General features: G+C 41.1%; 1 protein-coding gene across 1 annotated transcript in view; it reads left to right on the forward strand.

The window, feature by feature from the left end:
- LOC126471296 (uncharacterized) overlaps nt 1-18,786 on the forward strand; it is a 172,406-nt gene that overhangs the window by 12,692 nt on the left and 140,928 nt on the right. Inside the window, exons 3-4 of the mRNA XM_050099416.1 lie at nt 7,071-7,198; nt 7,292-7,346. Of these exons, the coding sequence (XP_049955373.1) occupies nt 7,071-7,198; nt 7,292-7,346 (183 nt within the window). The remainder of the gene's footprint in view (nt 1-7,070; nt 7,199-7,291; nt 7,347-18,786) is intronic.

Genomic DNA, 18,786 nt, shown 5'->3' on the forward strand with positions numbered 1-18,786 from the left:
AGTTTGACCCTCCCCCACTTCCCTCCAGCACTAAGTTGGTGATCCATTGTCTCAGAATGTGTTCCTGTCACTTGATTCCTTCTTCTAGACAGGTTGTACCAACAGATTCCTTTTCTCCCCAGGTCTATTCAGTATCTCCTCATTAGTTGAGTGAGATACCCAGAACTCATCTGCTACTTTAAGTGTCTCGTTTCCTAATCTTATTCCCTGAGGATCACCTGATTTAATTCAACTACACTCCATTATCCTTGTTCAGCTTTTGTTGATATTCGTTTTATACCCCCCTTTCAAGACACTGTCCATTACATTTAACTGCTCTTCCAACTGCTGTCTGGTTTCTGTACAAGTTGCAAAGCCTTTTGCTCCATATGTTTTACCCCTGCTGCCATCAGAACTTCAAAGTTAGTATTCCAGTCAGTACTGTCAAAAGCTTTCTCTGAGTCTACAAATGCTATAAATGTAGGTTTGCCTTTGCTTAACGTATCTTTTAAGAAAAGTCATAGGGTTAGTACTGCCTTTCAAGCTTGTATACTTCTCTGGAATCCATGCCGATCTTTCCTGAGATCAGCCTTTACCAGTTTTTCCATTCTTTGTAAAGAATTCATGTTAGTGTTTTGCAGGTATGACTCATTAAACTGATAGTTAGGTAATATTCACACCTGTCAGCACCTGCTTTCTTTGGAATTGGAATTATTATATTCTTCTTGAAGCCTGAGGGTATTTCACCATCCCATACATCTTGCACACCAAATGGAATAGCTTTGTCACACCTCTCTCTCCCAAGGTTATCAGTTGTTCTGACAGAATGTTGTCTGCTCCTGGGACCTTGTTTCGACTTACATTTTTCAGTGCTGTGTCAAATTCTTCTCACAGTATCATTTCTTCCATCTCATCTTCACCTAGTTCCTCTTCCCATTTCTGTTATATTGCCCGCAAGTACAGTTCCTTTGTAGAGATCCTCTATATACTCCCTACACCTTTCAGCTTTCCCTTTGTTGTATAGGAGTGGTTTACCATCTGAGCTCTTTATATTCATACAATTACTTCTCTTTTTTCCAAAGGCCACTTTAATTTTCCTGTAGGTAGTATCTATCTTTCCCATAGTGGTATGTGCTTCTAAATCTTTACATTTGTCCTCTAGCCATTCCTGCTTAAGAGGGGACGTAGAAGAAAATGAAGAAAATGGATGTTTTTACATAATGTAACACAGTTTTTGATGTTTGAAAGATAATGGAACAAAATTGTGCACGTGAGGTAATTATGTTATGGACTACATTCTGGAATTTTTTCAATTTTTTTCTCAAAAAATTTGATCATTGCATTGTTGGAAATTTTCACAACACATGCTGTCACACAAGGAACATTTTCACAAAAATTACGTTACTTACAACATTCATATTGTGGTAGGTGATTCTTAGTAAACAGATAAGCAAACATGTGGAACAGTTTTTTAATATCAGTTTTAGAGCTCTCAGAATTTATTTTAAAAATTTATGTGTATGAAACTTAGCAATTTCAATTTCACAGAAAATAAATAATTTTGACAGAAATACACTTAGAAAAAATTTGTACCACAGGAAGTTGTGCTATATTATGAACAAAGTCTGCAGAAAATTTCACTTTTCTATCTCCAATGATTCAGGGGAAAATGTTCCTTATACACTGAAAAATGAAAGTTTCGGGAAATGCACATCAAAGATTTTATAAGGATTTACACCATAAACTAGTACCTTAATGTTGACCATAACCATACATTTGGTCTTCTTGCTCTTCGTGTACCTGTTTCCTTTTTATCTGATGTTTCTGGCATGCCCTTTTGGCTGTATCCTTCACAGACAGTTCAGGAAGTACAACACACACAGTACCTATCTTCTTCAATAGCTTCTCAGTGAAGCAACCTGCATCAAATCCTAGTCCAGTTATGGTACTTATTCTTCCAATGTTACCATCATTAAGCACCAGACATGCATCATATATGGCAATTTTAACAACAGTAGATGAGCTAAATGTTGTTTTTGGGCATCTCTTCCAAATGAGACTGTTGAAGCTCTCATTTGGGTTTTGTGTTCCACCATGGGTACAAATCTGGATGAGCTAGAAATTGGAATGTTGGCTTTATGTTGTTTAGGACTGCCTCAGGAAGACTGTGTTTATGTAATAGGTTTTGTTTTGTGCTTTCACCTGCTTATATTTGCTCCAGGATATATCACACAATTCATGTACTGGCTTCTCATCAGTTGACAACTTGTGAAAAAATATTGCCCACACGGCGTTCTGCATTGCCTTCAAATCTCCAGTGTTTTGCCTTATTGCTTTGCCATAATATATTTGCAAATTGTGGATCTCTTTGTCAGTCAGGCATTGTGGCCCACCCATTGGCTATCCATCTTTGAGTTTTACACCTTTTTGTTCTTGTTTTACAGTTTCAGAAGTCTCTCGCCCATCCTCTTCTGAATGTGCCTCACACACACTAGCTTTCCAGTGTTAGATTCATTTCCATAAGGCTTGCTTTCTACAACAGATTTGAAAGCACTAGAGTCTCCATCACCAAGATAGTTCACATATCTAACTCCATGCTTCATTTCACTCTGATGAAAGATTAATTTCATTCCTGCTGGCTCCTGCCACCACTAGAACCATCATAATTCTTGCTGCAAATTATGTGTTTTATTTGTCATTCTCTCTCTTCTTCCTCATTGTCTAACATCTTCCTCTGTGCACAAATAGAGCAGTATTTGGACATCACCTGCAAATCCAAAACTTTTCCTGTGTCAACACTTATAACTGATGAAACACCATGTAGGGAGGTGTGGTCCCTTCTCATCCATGTGCTATCACATGAAACACATAGATCTGTAGAAGGCAAAGTGTCATTTACTTCTGTCTGAATGTCTTTGTTAAATAAAACTGCCTCGTTCACTTCTGCTCACAAACTGCTATTGCTGCTCACAAACTGCTATTGCATTCTGTTTCCAAGGTGTTCAGAAGATGATTGTTTAGTGTTGAATATGAGGCTGACGGAGATGGCATATTCATTATTGCGCAAAACAAATTGCTATTTTCCCTTCCAACACCAACACATCTCATCCCATAGCAGGATCTTATGTTGGCTTCATACACCCAATTCTTAGCAGTTGATGTTTTGAATTGAATGTCAGTTTGACAGCTGTCACAAACAGGTGCATATTACACACAATACTATGCCTGTCATTGCTGTCATATGATCTTAAAGACTTATTGCCACAGTTACCACATGCACATGAATTTCTAATTATAGAGCACATAATTTCTAAATATATTATTTTAAAACCACTATTCACTTCGTCGTTAGTGGACTGAAACTCTACACCAGTTCCAAGTGTCTTCTGTGAACTGCTCATCGTCTTAGTTTCACAATTATCTTACGCTGAATTAGGTTGACTCACATGTAGAAACTGCTTATTCACATGTAAATTGTGAACTTTAGCCACTTTCTTAAACACTTTACCACTATATCTTGGCATTTTAAATGGTAAATCATACAAAAAAGCTTGAACACAATCATAATTTTCACACTAGCAGCAGAACTGAAATGTTATATTTCTGCACCACAGACCAGACAATAACAGTTGCCAAAGATACCTAGTGGAAGGCAAAGATAACATAATGTAAACGGGTCCACAGCATTCTATACTCTTCCGAAGTTTTTATGACAGCAGGAAGTAATAAAACATCGTAAAGAAGGGAGAGTGTTGTGTAGAAAAATGGGCACAGTGCTGTGCAGAGATTGAAACAATACAGCTTTTTTATCATTTGTATTTCAAATTATTCTGTGAAAACTGGAGATAGTATTTCCGACATGCTACAGAACTACCTGACGTCAAAATTTTGTAAATCATTTTTGATCAATTTTGCCTACGTCCCCCCTTAACCATTTTGCGCTTTCTGTTGGTCTCATTTTTTATATGTTTATACTCCCTTGCGCCTGCTTCATTAATTGCATTTTTATGTTCTCTCATTTCAATAATTAAATTCAGTACCTTCTGTGCTATCCAAAGATTTCTACTAAGCCTTGTCTTTTTATCTATTTTATCCTCTGATGCCTTCACTGTTTCATTGCTCAAAGCTACCCCTTCATCTTCTACTGCATTCCTTTCCTCTTTTCTTGTCAATCGTTGCGTAATGCTCCCTCTGAAACTCTCAACAACCTCTGGTTCTTTCAAGGTATACAAGTTCCATCTCATTGATTTCCTACCTTTTTTCAGTTTTTCAGTTTTAATCTACAGTTCATAACCAACAAATTGTGCTCAGAATTCACATCTGTTCCTGGAAATGTCTTGCAATTTTAAATCTGGTTTCAAACTCTCTGTCTTACCATTATACAGGGTGAGTCACAAACCACTGCCACCAAAAATAACTTCAAAGGTATGATAGGAGCTGAAAAGTTTGTGGGGGAAAAAAGTTACACGGGACAATATGGACCATAATATGTCATTTATTTGTTGCTAGGTGAGGTCGCTTCAGAGATATGAACGTCAAACCTGTTTTTTTAAATGGGTTGCAATTGTTTGCTACTTATTTTCTGATAGCGGCTATCAAGGCAAATCCAATGATGTGTAACAGTAAGGTCTTTGAAAGTCAACAAAGGTCAAAAAGGTGGAATGGACATCCATTTACAGAAGATGTTGGAAGTGATGACCATTTGTATCAGTGCAGTGCTGCAATCTTCTTATCATGGACTGAGTGGTATTCCTTATCACATCGGCACTTATTGAAGCACATGCTCGACAATTCTCTCTCGCATACCTTCAGGTGTAGTTGGAACGTCTTTATAAACAACGTCTTTTATGGATCCCCACAAGAAAAAATCCAGAGGTATCAAGTCTGGCGAATGAACCAGCCACGACACATATCCTCCACATCCAGTCCAATGATTTGGGAATTGTCTCTGCAACTCATTTCTAGCCATCAGCAAAAAATGTGCTGGACACCCATCATGTTGATACCACATGCTGTTCTTTGTTCCTAAAAATATTTCTTCCAGTGACAGACCTAAAGTTTCTTGCAGGCGTGTGGTGAACTTCCTACCATTAAGATTTCCTTCGATGAAATAGAGGCCTATAATTCTGTCTTCCAGAATCCCACACCATACATTCACGAACCTCAGTTTTTGGTGTGCAACTTGCTGCAGCCAACATGGATTTTCAGTTGCCCAATAATGCTTGTTATGCAGATTAACATTTTCCTGGTTCGTGAATGTAGCCTCGTCAGTAAATAAAACCAAATTAATATATGTGTCGTCCCTCTGAATCTGAAGTTGAGCCCATCGGCAGAATTCAATACAACGCATACAATCCATACCATTTAATTCTTGGTAGTGACTGATATGGTAAGGATGATATTTATGGCAATGCAGAACACAAGCAACACTACTCTGGCTCAAGCCAGATTCTCTTGCAATTTGACGTGAATTGACACAAGGATCTCGAACCACAGTGGCAAGAGTACCAATTTCAGTTTCCTCGTTAGTAAGTTTCCTTTGCCAGATATGTTTCCTATGCATTAAAGATCCAATTGTGTTCAATTTATCATGCAAATATTTGAATTTTATGACGTGTAGGGTGAGTACATTGAGGATATCTTTCAGTGTATAAGTCTCTAGGTCTCACTGAATTTCGTTGTCATTCTCCATAAATGGGAAGCATATCAGCTTGTTCTGCGAAGGAATACATCATTCACGTTTCCTTGATTCAATGATACTAGTCTTACCATTCCTATTAGTGTTGTATTGCAAAACTGTCAAATGTTGTATACATGTCAATGGCACTTTAGATGGATATGCTGTATTCGGCGAATATTTACTATTTACATGATACACGGGAGAGAATTGTCAGAGCATGTGCTTTGATAAGTGCCAAAGTGATAAGGAATACTACTCAATCCATGATAAGAAGATTGCAGCACTGCACTGATACCAATGGTCATCACTTCGAACACCTTCTGTAAATGGACGTTGATGCCACCTTTTTGACCTTTGTTGACCTTCAAAGACCTTACTTGTACACATCATTGGATTCGTCTCGATAGCCACTGTCAGAAAATAATTATCAAACTATAGCATCCCATTTAAAAAAAACAAAGTTGACCATCATATCTCTGTGGAACCCCACCAAGCAACAAAAAACCAACATCATATTATGGCCCCCGTTGTCCCATGCAACATTTATCCCACAAACTTTTCAGCTACTATCATACTTTGGAGTTATTCTAGGTGGCAATAGTTAGTGACTCACTCTGTATAATCAGTTTGAAACCTTCCAGTGTCTTTTCCACATGTACGGCCCTCTTTGATGAGTCTTAAACCAAGGGTTAGCATATGCTCTGTGTAAAATTCTACCAGGCAACTTCTTTCATTCCTTTCTGCCAGTCCATATTACCCTACAGTTTTTTTTTCTCTTCCTTTTCCTAACCAAATTACAGCTGTAGTTTCCCCTTGGTTTCAGCTGTGTGCAGTACCAGCACATGACCGTTTTGTGTTGATGTTACAAGGCCAGATCAGTCAGTCATACAGATTGTAGTATCTGTAACTTCTGAAAAGGCTAATGCCCTCTTCAGGAGCAATATGTATGTCTAGCCTCTCAACAGATACCACTCCATTGTGGTTGCACGTATGGTATAGCTATTTGTATCGCTTAGACACACAAGCCTCCCACCAATGGCAAGGTCCATGAAAAATTTGAAAATATAACATTTCGGAAATATTTTGTCTACTGTGTTTAATGTCTGACTTGACCTTATTATTGTCTGTGGAACACTATATTCAGAAAATTTTGATCGTATGTTATGTAGTGGTGCAGTTTCCATGCTAAACTGTAGGTCGTCCTATAACAGTTCATATGGCCGATTAAAGCAAGGGCATACCACTCTCAGTAACATTATGCCCACAAAGCACTTTGGTGTAGAACTAACCATTGTGAGATGTGCAGCTTCACTTTTTCCTTTCTTACAGAAATTTCTGTTTTAAGTTGACCTTGTAGCTACTTCATGTTTAAAATCAGTCATTCCAAATTGTGCCTTCTGTTTTTTTTCAGTATGGAAATTATACAAACAGTGAAGACGTCTAGTAGAGACAAAAATGAACGTTTTTCCTTATATTTGTCATCAGTTCTCATGAATGGCTTGTGCATAATAAAGAACAGACAATGTGAACTGCTCCTTGGTAATTAATTAGTTATCTTTCCTAGTCTCTCTGTAGTTACATGATTCATAGTTTGTGTTACTGATGTCCTAATTACTGACTATTCTTTTACAGACCAAGTGAAGGACTGGTTTATGTTTCAAGTGGCTGCAAAAACATTGCATGAAGAGTAAGTCAATGATTGATGTAAGCTTGTAAAATTAGACTGATAAAAGTGTAAGTGATTACAGATTTTGCTATAATTGAGGCATAACAGAGTTTAATAATTTTATTTTTGGTCTTATCTGTAAGGAAGAGTTTATGTATGTCATCTGGCACTTATTAATGAAAGTAAAATCACATGGATAGCAAATGAAATGCATAAAAAAAAAAAATATTTGTGGCAGGACTGGAGATTTCTTGGCAGGAAAGCATGTTATCTTGGGTGGAGAGTCATCGACAGATGTAGACATAACATTAGGCATGCCGGGGGGTATTGTGTTGGGACCACTGCTGTTATACACTCATTAAGGATAATGCTGATAGATAGTGAAACAATGCTCTGGTGGACGGTTTGCGGGTTTAAATCACCATGGGGTATGCCATGTGGTTCATTTGACCTGTGGTCGTTGCACAGAGGCAGCAGTCCACAAATGCAGAGATGTGTTGGTGCATGTCAGAGTACGGTGCAGCGAGTAAGTGTGCAGACATTTTCAGATGTGCTAATGGTGACTGTGTGTTGACAATGGCTCAAAGAACACATATTGATGACGTTATGAAAGGTAGAATACTAGGGTGGCTGGAGGCTGGTCAAACACATCAGGTCATAGCACGGCCCCTCCTTGTGCCACAAAGTGTGATCTCACGATTACGGCAATGATTCCAGCAGACAAGAAATGTGTCCAGGCGCTACAGTGTGGGACGTCCACAGTGTACAACACCACAAGAAGACCGATATCTTATCATTAGCGCCTGCAGACGGCCACGGAGCACGCAGGTAGCCTTGCTCAGGACCTTGCCACAGCAACTGGAACAGTTGTCTCCAGACATACAATCTACAGATGACTGGACAGACATGGTTTATTTGCCCGGAGACCTGCAAGGTGCATTCCACTGACCTCTGGTCACAGGAGATCCCGTAAAGCCTGATGTCAAGAACTCAGTACATGATCATTGGAACAGTGGTCCCAGGTTATGTTCACGGACGAGTCCAGGTATAGTGTGAACAGTGATTCTCGCCGGGTTTTCATATGGCGTGCACCAGGAAACAGATACCAACCGCTGTATGGAGGTCGTGGTTTGATGGTGTGGGGTGGGATTATGATTGGTGCACGTACACCCCTGTATGTCTTTGACAGACGAACTGTAACAGGTCAGGTGTATCGGGATATCATTTTGCACCAGTGCTTTCACCTTTTCAGGTGTGCAGTGGGTCCCACCTTCTTCCTGATGGGTGATAAAGCATGGCTCCACCGAGCTGCCATTGTGGAGGAGTACATTGAAACAGAAGATATCAGGCAAATGGAGTGGCCTGCCTGTTATCCAGACCTAAACCCCACCAAGCACATCTGGGATGCCCTCGGTCAACGTATCGCTGCATGTCTTCGAACCCCTATGACACTTCAGGAGCTCCAACGGGACTGGTGCAAGAATGGGAGGCTATACCCCAGCAGCTGCTCGACCACCTGATCCAGAGTATGCCAACCCGTTGTGCAGCCTGTGTACGTGTGCATGGTGATAATATCCCATATTGATGTCGGGATACATGTGCAGGAAACAGTGGCATTTTGTAGTACATGTGTTTTGGGACGGTGTTCTCAACTTATCACCAATACTGTGGACTTACATATCTGTGCTGTGTGTGCTCCCTATGTGCCTATGATATTAGCGCCAGTTTTGTGTTGTGCCACGTTATGTGGCACCACATTCTGCAATTATCCTTAATTTATGAGCGTGAGTGTATATTAATGACTGGCAGACAAAGTTAACAGTAACCTCACAGTTTTAGCAGATGGTGCCGTTATCTGTAATGGGGTACTGCCTGAAAAAATTTGCACAAATATTCAATCAGATCTTGATAAGATGTCAGAGTGGTGTGAATATGAGAAACTTGCGTTATAGGTACAGAGATGTAAAATTATGCACTTCACAAAATGAAAAAAATGTTGTATCCTATGATGACAGTATTGATGAGTTGCAGTTGGAATCATTCAACTCATACAATTACCAAGGCTTGACCATCTGGAGGAATATGAAATGGAAAGAGCACATATGCTCAGGCATAGATGAGCAGATGGAGACTTCTGTTCATTGGTAGAATATTAGCTAAATGCGATCAGCCAATGAAGTTGATTGTAGACAAGACACTCATGTGACCCATTCTGGAATATTGCATGAGTGTGTGAGACCAATACCAAGTAGAACTAATGGGATGTTTAATGTATACAGAGAAGGACAGTTGAAACAGTCTCAAGTTTGTTTGACACTTGGCAGAGTGTCACAGAGATGCTCTAAAACTTGATCTGACAGATGCTTGGAAATAGACACCAACTATCCTGCCTATTTACAACATTTGAGGAACTAACCTTAAGTGAGGTATTTTAGTTGTATTGTGTTACAACCCCTCCATATCACTCCCGTAGTTACTGCAAAGACAAGACAAGACCAATTATGGGGCACAGATTTTTGTTTAAGTAATAAGTCATTAATTAATTGTTTAATTAATTAATTGTTAAGTAATAAGTCATTAATTAGTAGAACAATGGCTAGTACACTCCGTCATGCACTTCAGTGGTTTACAGACTATAGATGTAGACGTAAATATAGAATTGAAAAGTGGATATGGGAATTTGAGATAGACTGGAATTTTTTTTGTTCTGTAAATTATGAATTGCAACATCACTACTAAATCAAAAGCATTGCTGTGCCCTATGCTGACTGCTGGCACTGCTAGAGCAGATACCAAATACGCTTAACCCATAGACACATGGAGTAAACCAACAAAAACGATGGAGTACAATGCCACCAGTGCTGCCAAACAAAGTGTGAGTACAGTTTTTGGTCTATCAGGGAACCATTCAAGATCCACCTGTGTGAAAAAAACTCCTACAAATAATATGTGATAGTAAAGATATACAATGATGAATAGATGAATGCCTGAATGCCTGCTCTGATCATATGTACTATGCAGTGGGTTTTTAATACTCCACTTTTTGTGATATGATCTGATTAAATATCCAGCTGTAGACTTAGTGGGATGCTTGTCTGGAAAATACACATTTAAAATATGCTTGTTAGTGCTGTATATTGTGAAAGTATATGTTGATAAGTGATGCAAAGAAAAACAAAAATAGATTAATGAAAGGTATTAATTTTTCTCTGCGAAATTGTCATTTGATGCTCCTACTGCCTTCCATCACTATGGCAGCTACAAGAAAATAAATATGACAGGTCCCAAACTCATATGAAGGAAGGAAGATTTGAGATCATTACAGATGCATAGCCTGCCATGAGCAGCAGTATTGATTTAGTAATCAAGAAGCTCAATTGGCTGAAGGAAGAAGCCAAGGAAACAGGACTACAGATTTACTTTCACAAAACAAACTACATGTCTTATCCAGTGATGGCCCAGAATGATCACATATTATGGTGAGATTACTCAGGTTAATAAATCTAAATACTTAAGTGAGGTGATCCAGTAGATTAGGCTAGAATGAAAATGATCAGTAGTAGGAAATCAAAAGTAAATTTGACCTGTTATCTGACATAACAATTCTGTGGTAAGAAGTTATTCAGTTTTGGAGCCAAGTTATCAAACCAGAAGGTCCCATACACATTAAATAGATTGACATAATGCTTAGGAGCTAATCAGCCAGTTGATAAAAATGAGTATGCAGGATACTGGAAGATTACCATAATAATAATAATAATAATAATAATAACTGGAAGATTACCATAATAATAATAATAATAATAATAATAATAATAAATTTCGAGAGTAGAAGAAAGAAAATGAATTTTTCGCTATGCAGTGTAATGTGTGGTGTTTTGAAACTTACTTGCAAATGAAAACTGGACTGAGACTTGAACCAAAAATCTTTCCTTTCACAGGCAATTTTCTTACTGACTGAGGTACCCAGGTACAATCTCTGACCTGCTCTCACTGCTCTTCTTCCACCAGTATCTTTCTCCTATCATCCAGACTTCACGGAAGCTCTCATACATACCTTGCAGGACTAGCTCTCTTGGAAGGAAAGATATTGTTGTTGTGACTTGCCGATCATTCCAAGCGCCGCCGCGCAATTATGCGCGTCCTCTACATGCGGCGCTGTCTGCTAGCCATGCAGCAGCTGCGCCACCTAAGCGGCCAGCCGAGCAGCGGCCGCTAGACTGGGACTCAGTGCTCATTCGAATGCTAACATGTACACGTCTTGCTTGTCAATTTACTCTGTGACTTATGTGTGTTGTGTCGTTCTGAAATATATGTGTTAAACTTGACGTTATAACAATTGGCGACGAGGTAGTGGATTTTTCCTTTTCACTGTTGACCCACAGGGTTCCATGGCTACTGTTGAGCAACTATTGCAAAATCTCCTTGAACAGCAAACGCTTCTAACAGCGGTGATTCGCGATTTCGTCGCGTCGTCAAATGCGGGGCGTTTCTCGTCATTGGCTATACCTCCTTTTCCTCCTTACGACGAGACGGTGGAAGACTGGTCTGATTATGAAAAACGTCTTCGACAGCACTTCTTGGCATTTCATGTCACGGTCGAACAACCATGTTCCTTTCCTGGATTTCACCTCAAATGTGTCGGTTGTTGTCGCAATTGGCTCCTTTGAAGGATCCTGCGTCTTTGTCCTTTGCTGAAATGTGCTCACTTCTGTCTGTCTATTTTCAAAAGCAAACACATGTGGTAGCCTCTCGTGTTACCTTTTATTGTTGTCAAAAACAGCCACATCAATCCTATCGCGCTTGGGCTTCTGAACTTCACGGCCTCAGTCGAAAGTGTCAATTTGTTACTGACGTTCACAAAGAATCCTATGCCGATTCCGTGGTACGGGATGCTATTATTCGGTCAGTGCCCGACAAAGAAGTTCGGCAACATGCCCTTCAGTTGGCGAATCCAACTCTAGATGAAGTTCTCTCCATTGGGCAGTCTTTTGAAATTTCTCGCGCTGCGGGGGCGCAAGTAGAGGCATGGGGTGATGTCGGGGAAATACAACCTCTGTGCACTGTTGACGATGCGTGCGGTGCGTCCCTGCCGGCCGACGTGGCCGTAGTGCGCTCCCACACGCAGCCTCGGCCTAGCCGTAAATAACCTGCTAAGAAACTCCAGCTAAAACCCCGGCAACTTCCTTCATGTCCGCGGTGTTTTACGAAACATTCACGCGAGGATTGTCCCCAACGTTGGGCTGTGTGTCACAATTGCAAAAAGGAGGTCATGTGTCTTCCGTTTGCAAATCCGACCGCATACATGATGTTCATGAACATGACGCTGATTCTGATTCTGTGTTGTCTGTCAATTGCACTTCTTCCCTTTCAGGGAAGTTATTCCTCACTGTCCAAATCCTTGGTCGAGATGTTCGCATGCAAGTAGATATTGGTTGTGCTGCCACTATAATTAATTCTCAGACGTATCTTCAGTTGGGTTCTCCACTTCTGTCACCTGTCACTCGGCAATTACGGACGTACAATAAACAGAAGATTTCTCTCTTGGGACAGTTTAATGCTGAGGTATCTTACAAATCCATCGTTCGCATTGTTCCCATATTTGTGGTCGACCAGAGCAATGCAGAAAATCTTTTTGGTTTCGATGCATTTTGCGTTTTTGGGTTCTCCATAGATGACTCTGTCAATATTGTCTCTGATGCTATTCCTTATGCTCAACTGGATTCCTTGTCGACGACATTTTTGTCCCTTTTTTCTCCTGGGTTAGGCCGTGCAAACGACTTTGAAGCTCATATCACGCTCAAACCCATTGCTCGGCCTAAGTTTTTTCGGGCTCGGCCCATTCCTGTGGCCCTTCGTGATCGGGTAAAATGGGAGTTGGATCGTCTCACTATTTCAGGGGTCTTGCTTCCTGTCACTTCCAGTGAGTGGTCCTCTCCTGTTGTTGTCGTTGCTAAGCCAAATGGTGATATTCGTCTCTGTGGTGATTTCAAAGCCACTGTAAATGCTCAATGCCTCATCGACACTTACCCTATGCCCTGTCCTGAAGAACAGTTCACTAAACTTGCTGGAGGCCAGTATTTTTCTAAAATTGACCTGTCAGAAGCTTATCATCAACTTCCTCTCGATGCTGCTTCCCGGCAGTTTCTGGTCCTTAACACGCCTTTCGGCCTCTATCAATACCAACGCTTGCCATTCGGGGTTGCTAGCGCCCCTGCTCTCATTCAGCGATTCTTGGAACAATTATTGCTCCCTGTCCCTGGGTGTATCAATTACATGGACGACATTGTTGTCACTGGCTCCACCACTGAAGAACATCTTCAAAATCTCCACACACTTTTTCATGTCTTACAGACTGCCGGTCTTAAGTGTAATCTTCTGAAATCACAATTTTTTCAGGCATCTATCACGTACTTGGGGTTTCAACTCTCTCAGGATGGTATTCGTCCGCTTCAGCAAACTGTCGCTGCGATCGATGTCCTTCCTCGCCCTACATCTCCGCTTGTTGTGGTACCTGCATCTTTGCGTGCTTCGGTCTTGCGCCTCCTTCACCAAGGGCACTGGGGTGTGTCCTGCACAAAATCTCTGGCACGCCGTCATGTGTACTGGCCTGGCATCGACTCTGAAATAGCACACATGGTCGCTGCCTGCGGCCCTTGTGCATCACAGGCCGCTGTCCCAAAGTCATCTTTGTCACCGTGGCCTTCGCCTGAGAAGCCCTGGGAGCACATTCATGCTGCCTTTGCGGGACCCTTTTTAAGTACTTATTGGCTCCTCGTAATTGACGCCTACTCTAACTTTCCTTTCATTGTCCGTTGCACGTCGCCTACCACCGCGGCAACCACCAGTGCTCTTGCCCGCATTTTTTCTTTGGAAGGCCTCCCCTCTACTCTTGTTACTGATAATGGTCCGGAATTTGCCTCTTCCGAATTTGTGGATTTTTGTGCTCGTCACGGCGTTATGCATGTCACGGCCCCGCCGTTCCATCCACAATCCAACGGTGAGGCTGAACGACTGGTCCACACATTTAAGGCTCAGTTGCGGAAACTTCTGACTTCTTCTGCTGCTGATGATGCTCTTCTCCAGTTTCTGGCGTCTTACTGTTTCACCCCCATGGGCGACCACAGCCTGGCTGAGCTCTTACATGGCCGACAGCCCCGCACGCTACTTCATCTTCTGCGGCCTTCCACCTTATGGCCGCGGGTGCCTTCACTTGGCTGGTTTACCGCCGATGACCTCGTCTGGGTACGGGGATATGGCAGGCAGCCAAAATGGAGCCCGGGCCGCATCTTAAGACACCGTGGCAGACACCTGTATGAAATCCAGACGGACACGGGTGTTGCAGTGCGTCATTCGGACCAGCTTTGGCCTCGTGTGCCAGCAGCGCTTGTTCCGAATGCCGCTACACCACCTTTGGCTCTACCTGACGCTCGGGATCTTGGCATCTCTCAATACTCACAACGCAGCCCTCTCACCGTCATTGCGATGCCAGCACAAGAACGGACGCCACCAGAAGACGTGCCCATGCAGGAACCAGATGACCATCCTCTGTCAGAGCAAATCTGCTCGCCTCCTCCTCCAACGGACGCCGACACATCGCCCATGTCTCCTGTCATATCAACTGGACTTGCCGCAACGGGCAGATTGGTGCATGGGGCCCCAGCAGATTCGACCCCCACGTCTCCTGTCATCTCGCCCTGTTATCATTGGGGACACTTCCGTCCATACGGGAAGCCTCCTCCTTGAGACTGTACGGCCTGTCAAACAACGCCTATGGAGTTAGCCATCTCCAGGACACCTCCATCAAGACCAGTGCAAAAATTTCAAAGGGGGGAAAAGTGTTGTGACTTGCCAATCATTCAAAGCGCTGCCGCACAATTACGTGCGTCCTCTACGTGCGGCGCTGTCTGCCAGCCATGCAGCAGCTGCGCCATCTAAGCGGCCAGCCGAGCAGCGGCCGCTAGACTGGGACTCAGTGCTCATTCGAATGCTAACGTGTACATGTGTCTTGCTTGTCAATTTACTCTGTGACTTATATGTGTTGTGTCGTTCTGAAATATATGTGTTAAACTTGAGGTTATAACAATTGTAGAGAAATGGTTTACCACACTCTTGGAGATTATTTCCAGAATGAATTTTTCCGTCTACAGTGGAGTGTGCACTGTTTTGAAACTTCCTGTCTGCAGATTTTTTAGTCTCACATTAACAAACGGGGAATATTACTATTTATTATCAGAAATGATACTAAATATACTGCAAAACCAGCTAAGGATCTCTGGAAACTACTGAACACAGATAGTTTGCAAGCACAAAAATTATGTGGTATCAGATTTGTTAGAAGATCTTCACATAATAAGGATCACTGAGCATAATGTAGTTATATCAGAAACGATCACCAAGGCATATAATACTACTACAAATAATTACAAAATTTACATGTTCCAAGAAATTCATAGACAGGCACAATGAATTGGAGCTCAAACATTTAATTGTGAGAGGGTTTAATGCAGAGACAAATGTTTGGCCATAAGTTTTTAGGGTATAGAGTTGTAATATCAAGCAAGTTAGCACATGAGTAAAGTATGCAGGGTGTACCTAAAGTCCGGAAACACTTTCAAATTATTTATTGCACAAGAACTAAACATTGTACAAATGTCATACATATTGCATTTTGAAGAGAACCTCTGAAAGTTTTTTTTACAAACATTTGATATGCGAACTATGAGTGTCCCGGAAGACGTCAATATGGTAATCAAATTTTTACCATATCCGTCCCAGCATATCATCGTCGACTGTGGCAGTCGCTTTCCCTATTCTCTCCCGGAGCTCTGCTGCATCATGTGGTAGAGGCGGTACATACACCAGATCTTTAATGTGTCCCCACAGAAAAAAAGTCACACGGAGTGAGATCTGGTGATTGGGGAGGCCATTTCATGAAACAGCTGTCCCCTTCTCTAACACGGCCGAGCCATCGATGTGGCAGCTCCATGTTCAGGTAACCACAAATTTGATGATGAAAATGGGGTGGAGCCCCATCCTGCTGAAAGATGAATGGAGAGTCTGATTGCATTTGAGACATTAGCCACTGCTGCAACATTTCCAAGTAGGAATATCCAATGTGAGTGATCTTGGTGAAGAAGAATGGCCTGTACAGTTTTCGATGTGATAAGGCACAAAAAACATTTACCTTTGAGGAATTATGCCCAAATTGAATGCATTCATGTCGATGCTTTGTACCCCAGATTCGACAATTGTGCCTGTTCACTTCCCCATTAGTGTGGAAAGTGGCTTCATCGCTAAAAATTAAGCAATTAACAATGCCATCCCCATCCTCATTCAATTGTTGCAACTGCAAACAGAACTAAAAATGCTCGTCTTTGTTGTCATCCTTGAGCTTCTGCACTAGCTCCAATTTGAATGGTTTCATAGAACGTTTCTGTTGCAGCACTTTCCACACTGTCATTGGAGCCATTTCGAGTTCATGGGATGCATGACACACTGAATTCTTTGGGCTCCTTATGAATGTCGCTTGTACGTGCTCCACATTCACTTCATTCACACTGGGACGTCCACTGCTCTTTCCCGGGCACAAGCAACCCGTTGTAAAGAATTTGTTGTGCCAGTGCTAAATGGCCTTCCTTGTTGGTGACTTCTTACCGTTCTTGGTTCTAAACATCCATTGAACAGCTGTAGCACACTTGTTTTTGACGAATTCAAACATACAGAAAGCTCACTCCGCACCTGAACTCACCATGTTTGTGACTAATGCTGACGATCATCAAATTACCAAATTACGCTGTTGTATACATGAAAAAAAAAAAAAAAAACTTTCAGGGTTTCTCTTCAAAATGACACATGTATGATATCTGTACAATGTTTGGTTCTTGTGCAATAATAACTGAAAGTCTTCCCAGACTGTATGTACACCCTGTATTATTGAGCTTGGTAAAAATATCGTGTTTTGCAAAGGGAGTGGTCAATGTTTGCTATGTTCAATGCAATTTACTGAAGCTTGGTTGTGAAAGCTCTACCAAAGAGAATGTTTAAGGGGCCTACAAAGACAGTTTTAAAAGGAAACAAAAACCTTAACACAAATTTTATAAGAAATTAAATCAGTTTTGATCCTTTCAGAGATGTTTAGTTTTCTGTAAGTCCATCTTTTTGGCTTTAAGAAGAGTATGTCTCTAAATTTATTTCCTCTTTTAATAATCTACTGTTCAGGAGTAATTGCCCATTTAGTGTTAATTTCTGTTATGATTCATGTCCATTGAAAATATCCTTTTGAACTTCTTCCTGTGTTCAGTTACTGAGTAGTCACGTTTGCTTCCAGCCTAAATCAAATGTTAAGTTTTCATAGTATAATTGCAGTAATGAGTTCTGAAACAAACTTGGCAAACTCTGTAGAAAACAGTGCAGCTGACTGCAAAAGTTTTTGTGATGACATTATCCAGTAAATTCTTTTTGGTTTATGAGGATTTTGCAGCTTTCAACAGGATACTGAAGTACATTTGTTTTCCAAGTGTTCAAGCAAATAAAATGTGTGTTGCACCATGCTGAAGACATAGCTGGCCTAAGGGTGCCATGAAATAAAAATGTTCCCTGTGTTAGTGGCAATAAGGCAATAATTATGTGAAAACATACCATTTGTACAGTTTTAGAGCATGATAATGTCTCAATTAATATACTACATTAACTGGCTGATGATGTTCCCATTCAAGCAATGCCAAAATACTTGTGTTTATTTAAGAGGATATAAAATGTAAGACTGGCAATAGCAGGAATAACTTTGCTGAATAAGAGAAATGTCAGAAAATACATTGTTTTCAGTAAATTTGATGTTGTTGTTGTTGTGGTCTTCAGTCCTGAGACTGGTTTGATGCAGCTCTCCATGCTACTCTATCCTGTGCAAGCTTCTTCATCTCCCAGTACCTACTACAACCTACATCCTTCTGAATCTGCTTAGTGTATTCATCTCTTGGTCTCCCTCTACGATTTTTACCCTCCACGCTGCCCTCCAATGCTAAATTTGTGATCCCTTGATGCCTCAAAACATGTCCTACCAACAGATCCCTTCTTCTAGTCAAGTTGTGCCACAAACTTCTCTTCTCCCCAATCCTATTCACTACCTCCTCATTAGTTACGTGATCTACCCACCTTATCTTCAGCATTCTTCTGTAGCACCACATTTCGAAAGCTTCTATTCTCTTCCTGTCCAAACTAGTTATCGTCCATGTTTCACTTCCATACATGGCTACACTCCATACAAATACTTTCAGAAACGACTTCCTGACACTTAAATCTATACTCGATGTTAACAAATTTCTCTTTTTGAGAAACGCTTTCCTTGCCATTGCCAGTCTACATTTTATATCTTCAACCATCATCGGTTATTTTACTCCCTAAATAGCAAACCTCCTTTACTACTTTAAGTGTCTCATTTCCTAATCTAATTCCCTCAGCA

This window comes from Schistocerca serialis, chromosome 3 (assembly GCF_023864345.2).
Source record: "Schistocerca serialis cubense isolate TAMUIC-IGC-003099 chromosome 3, iqSchSeri2.2, whole genome shotgun sequence".
Lineage (NCBI taxonomy): Eukaryota > Metazoa > Arthropoda > Insecta > Orthoptera > Acrididae > Schistocerca > Schistocerca serialis.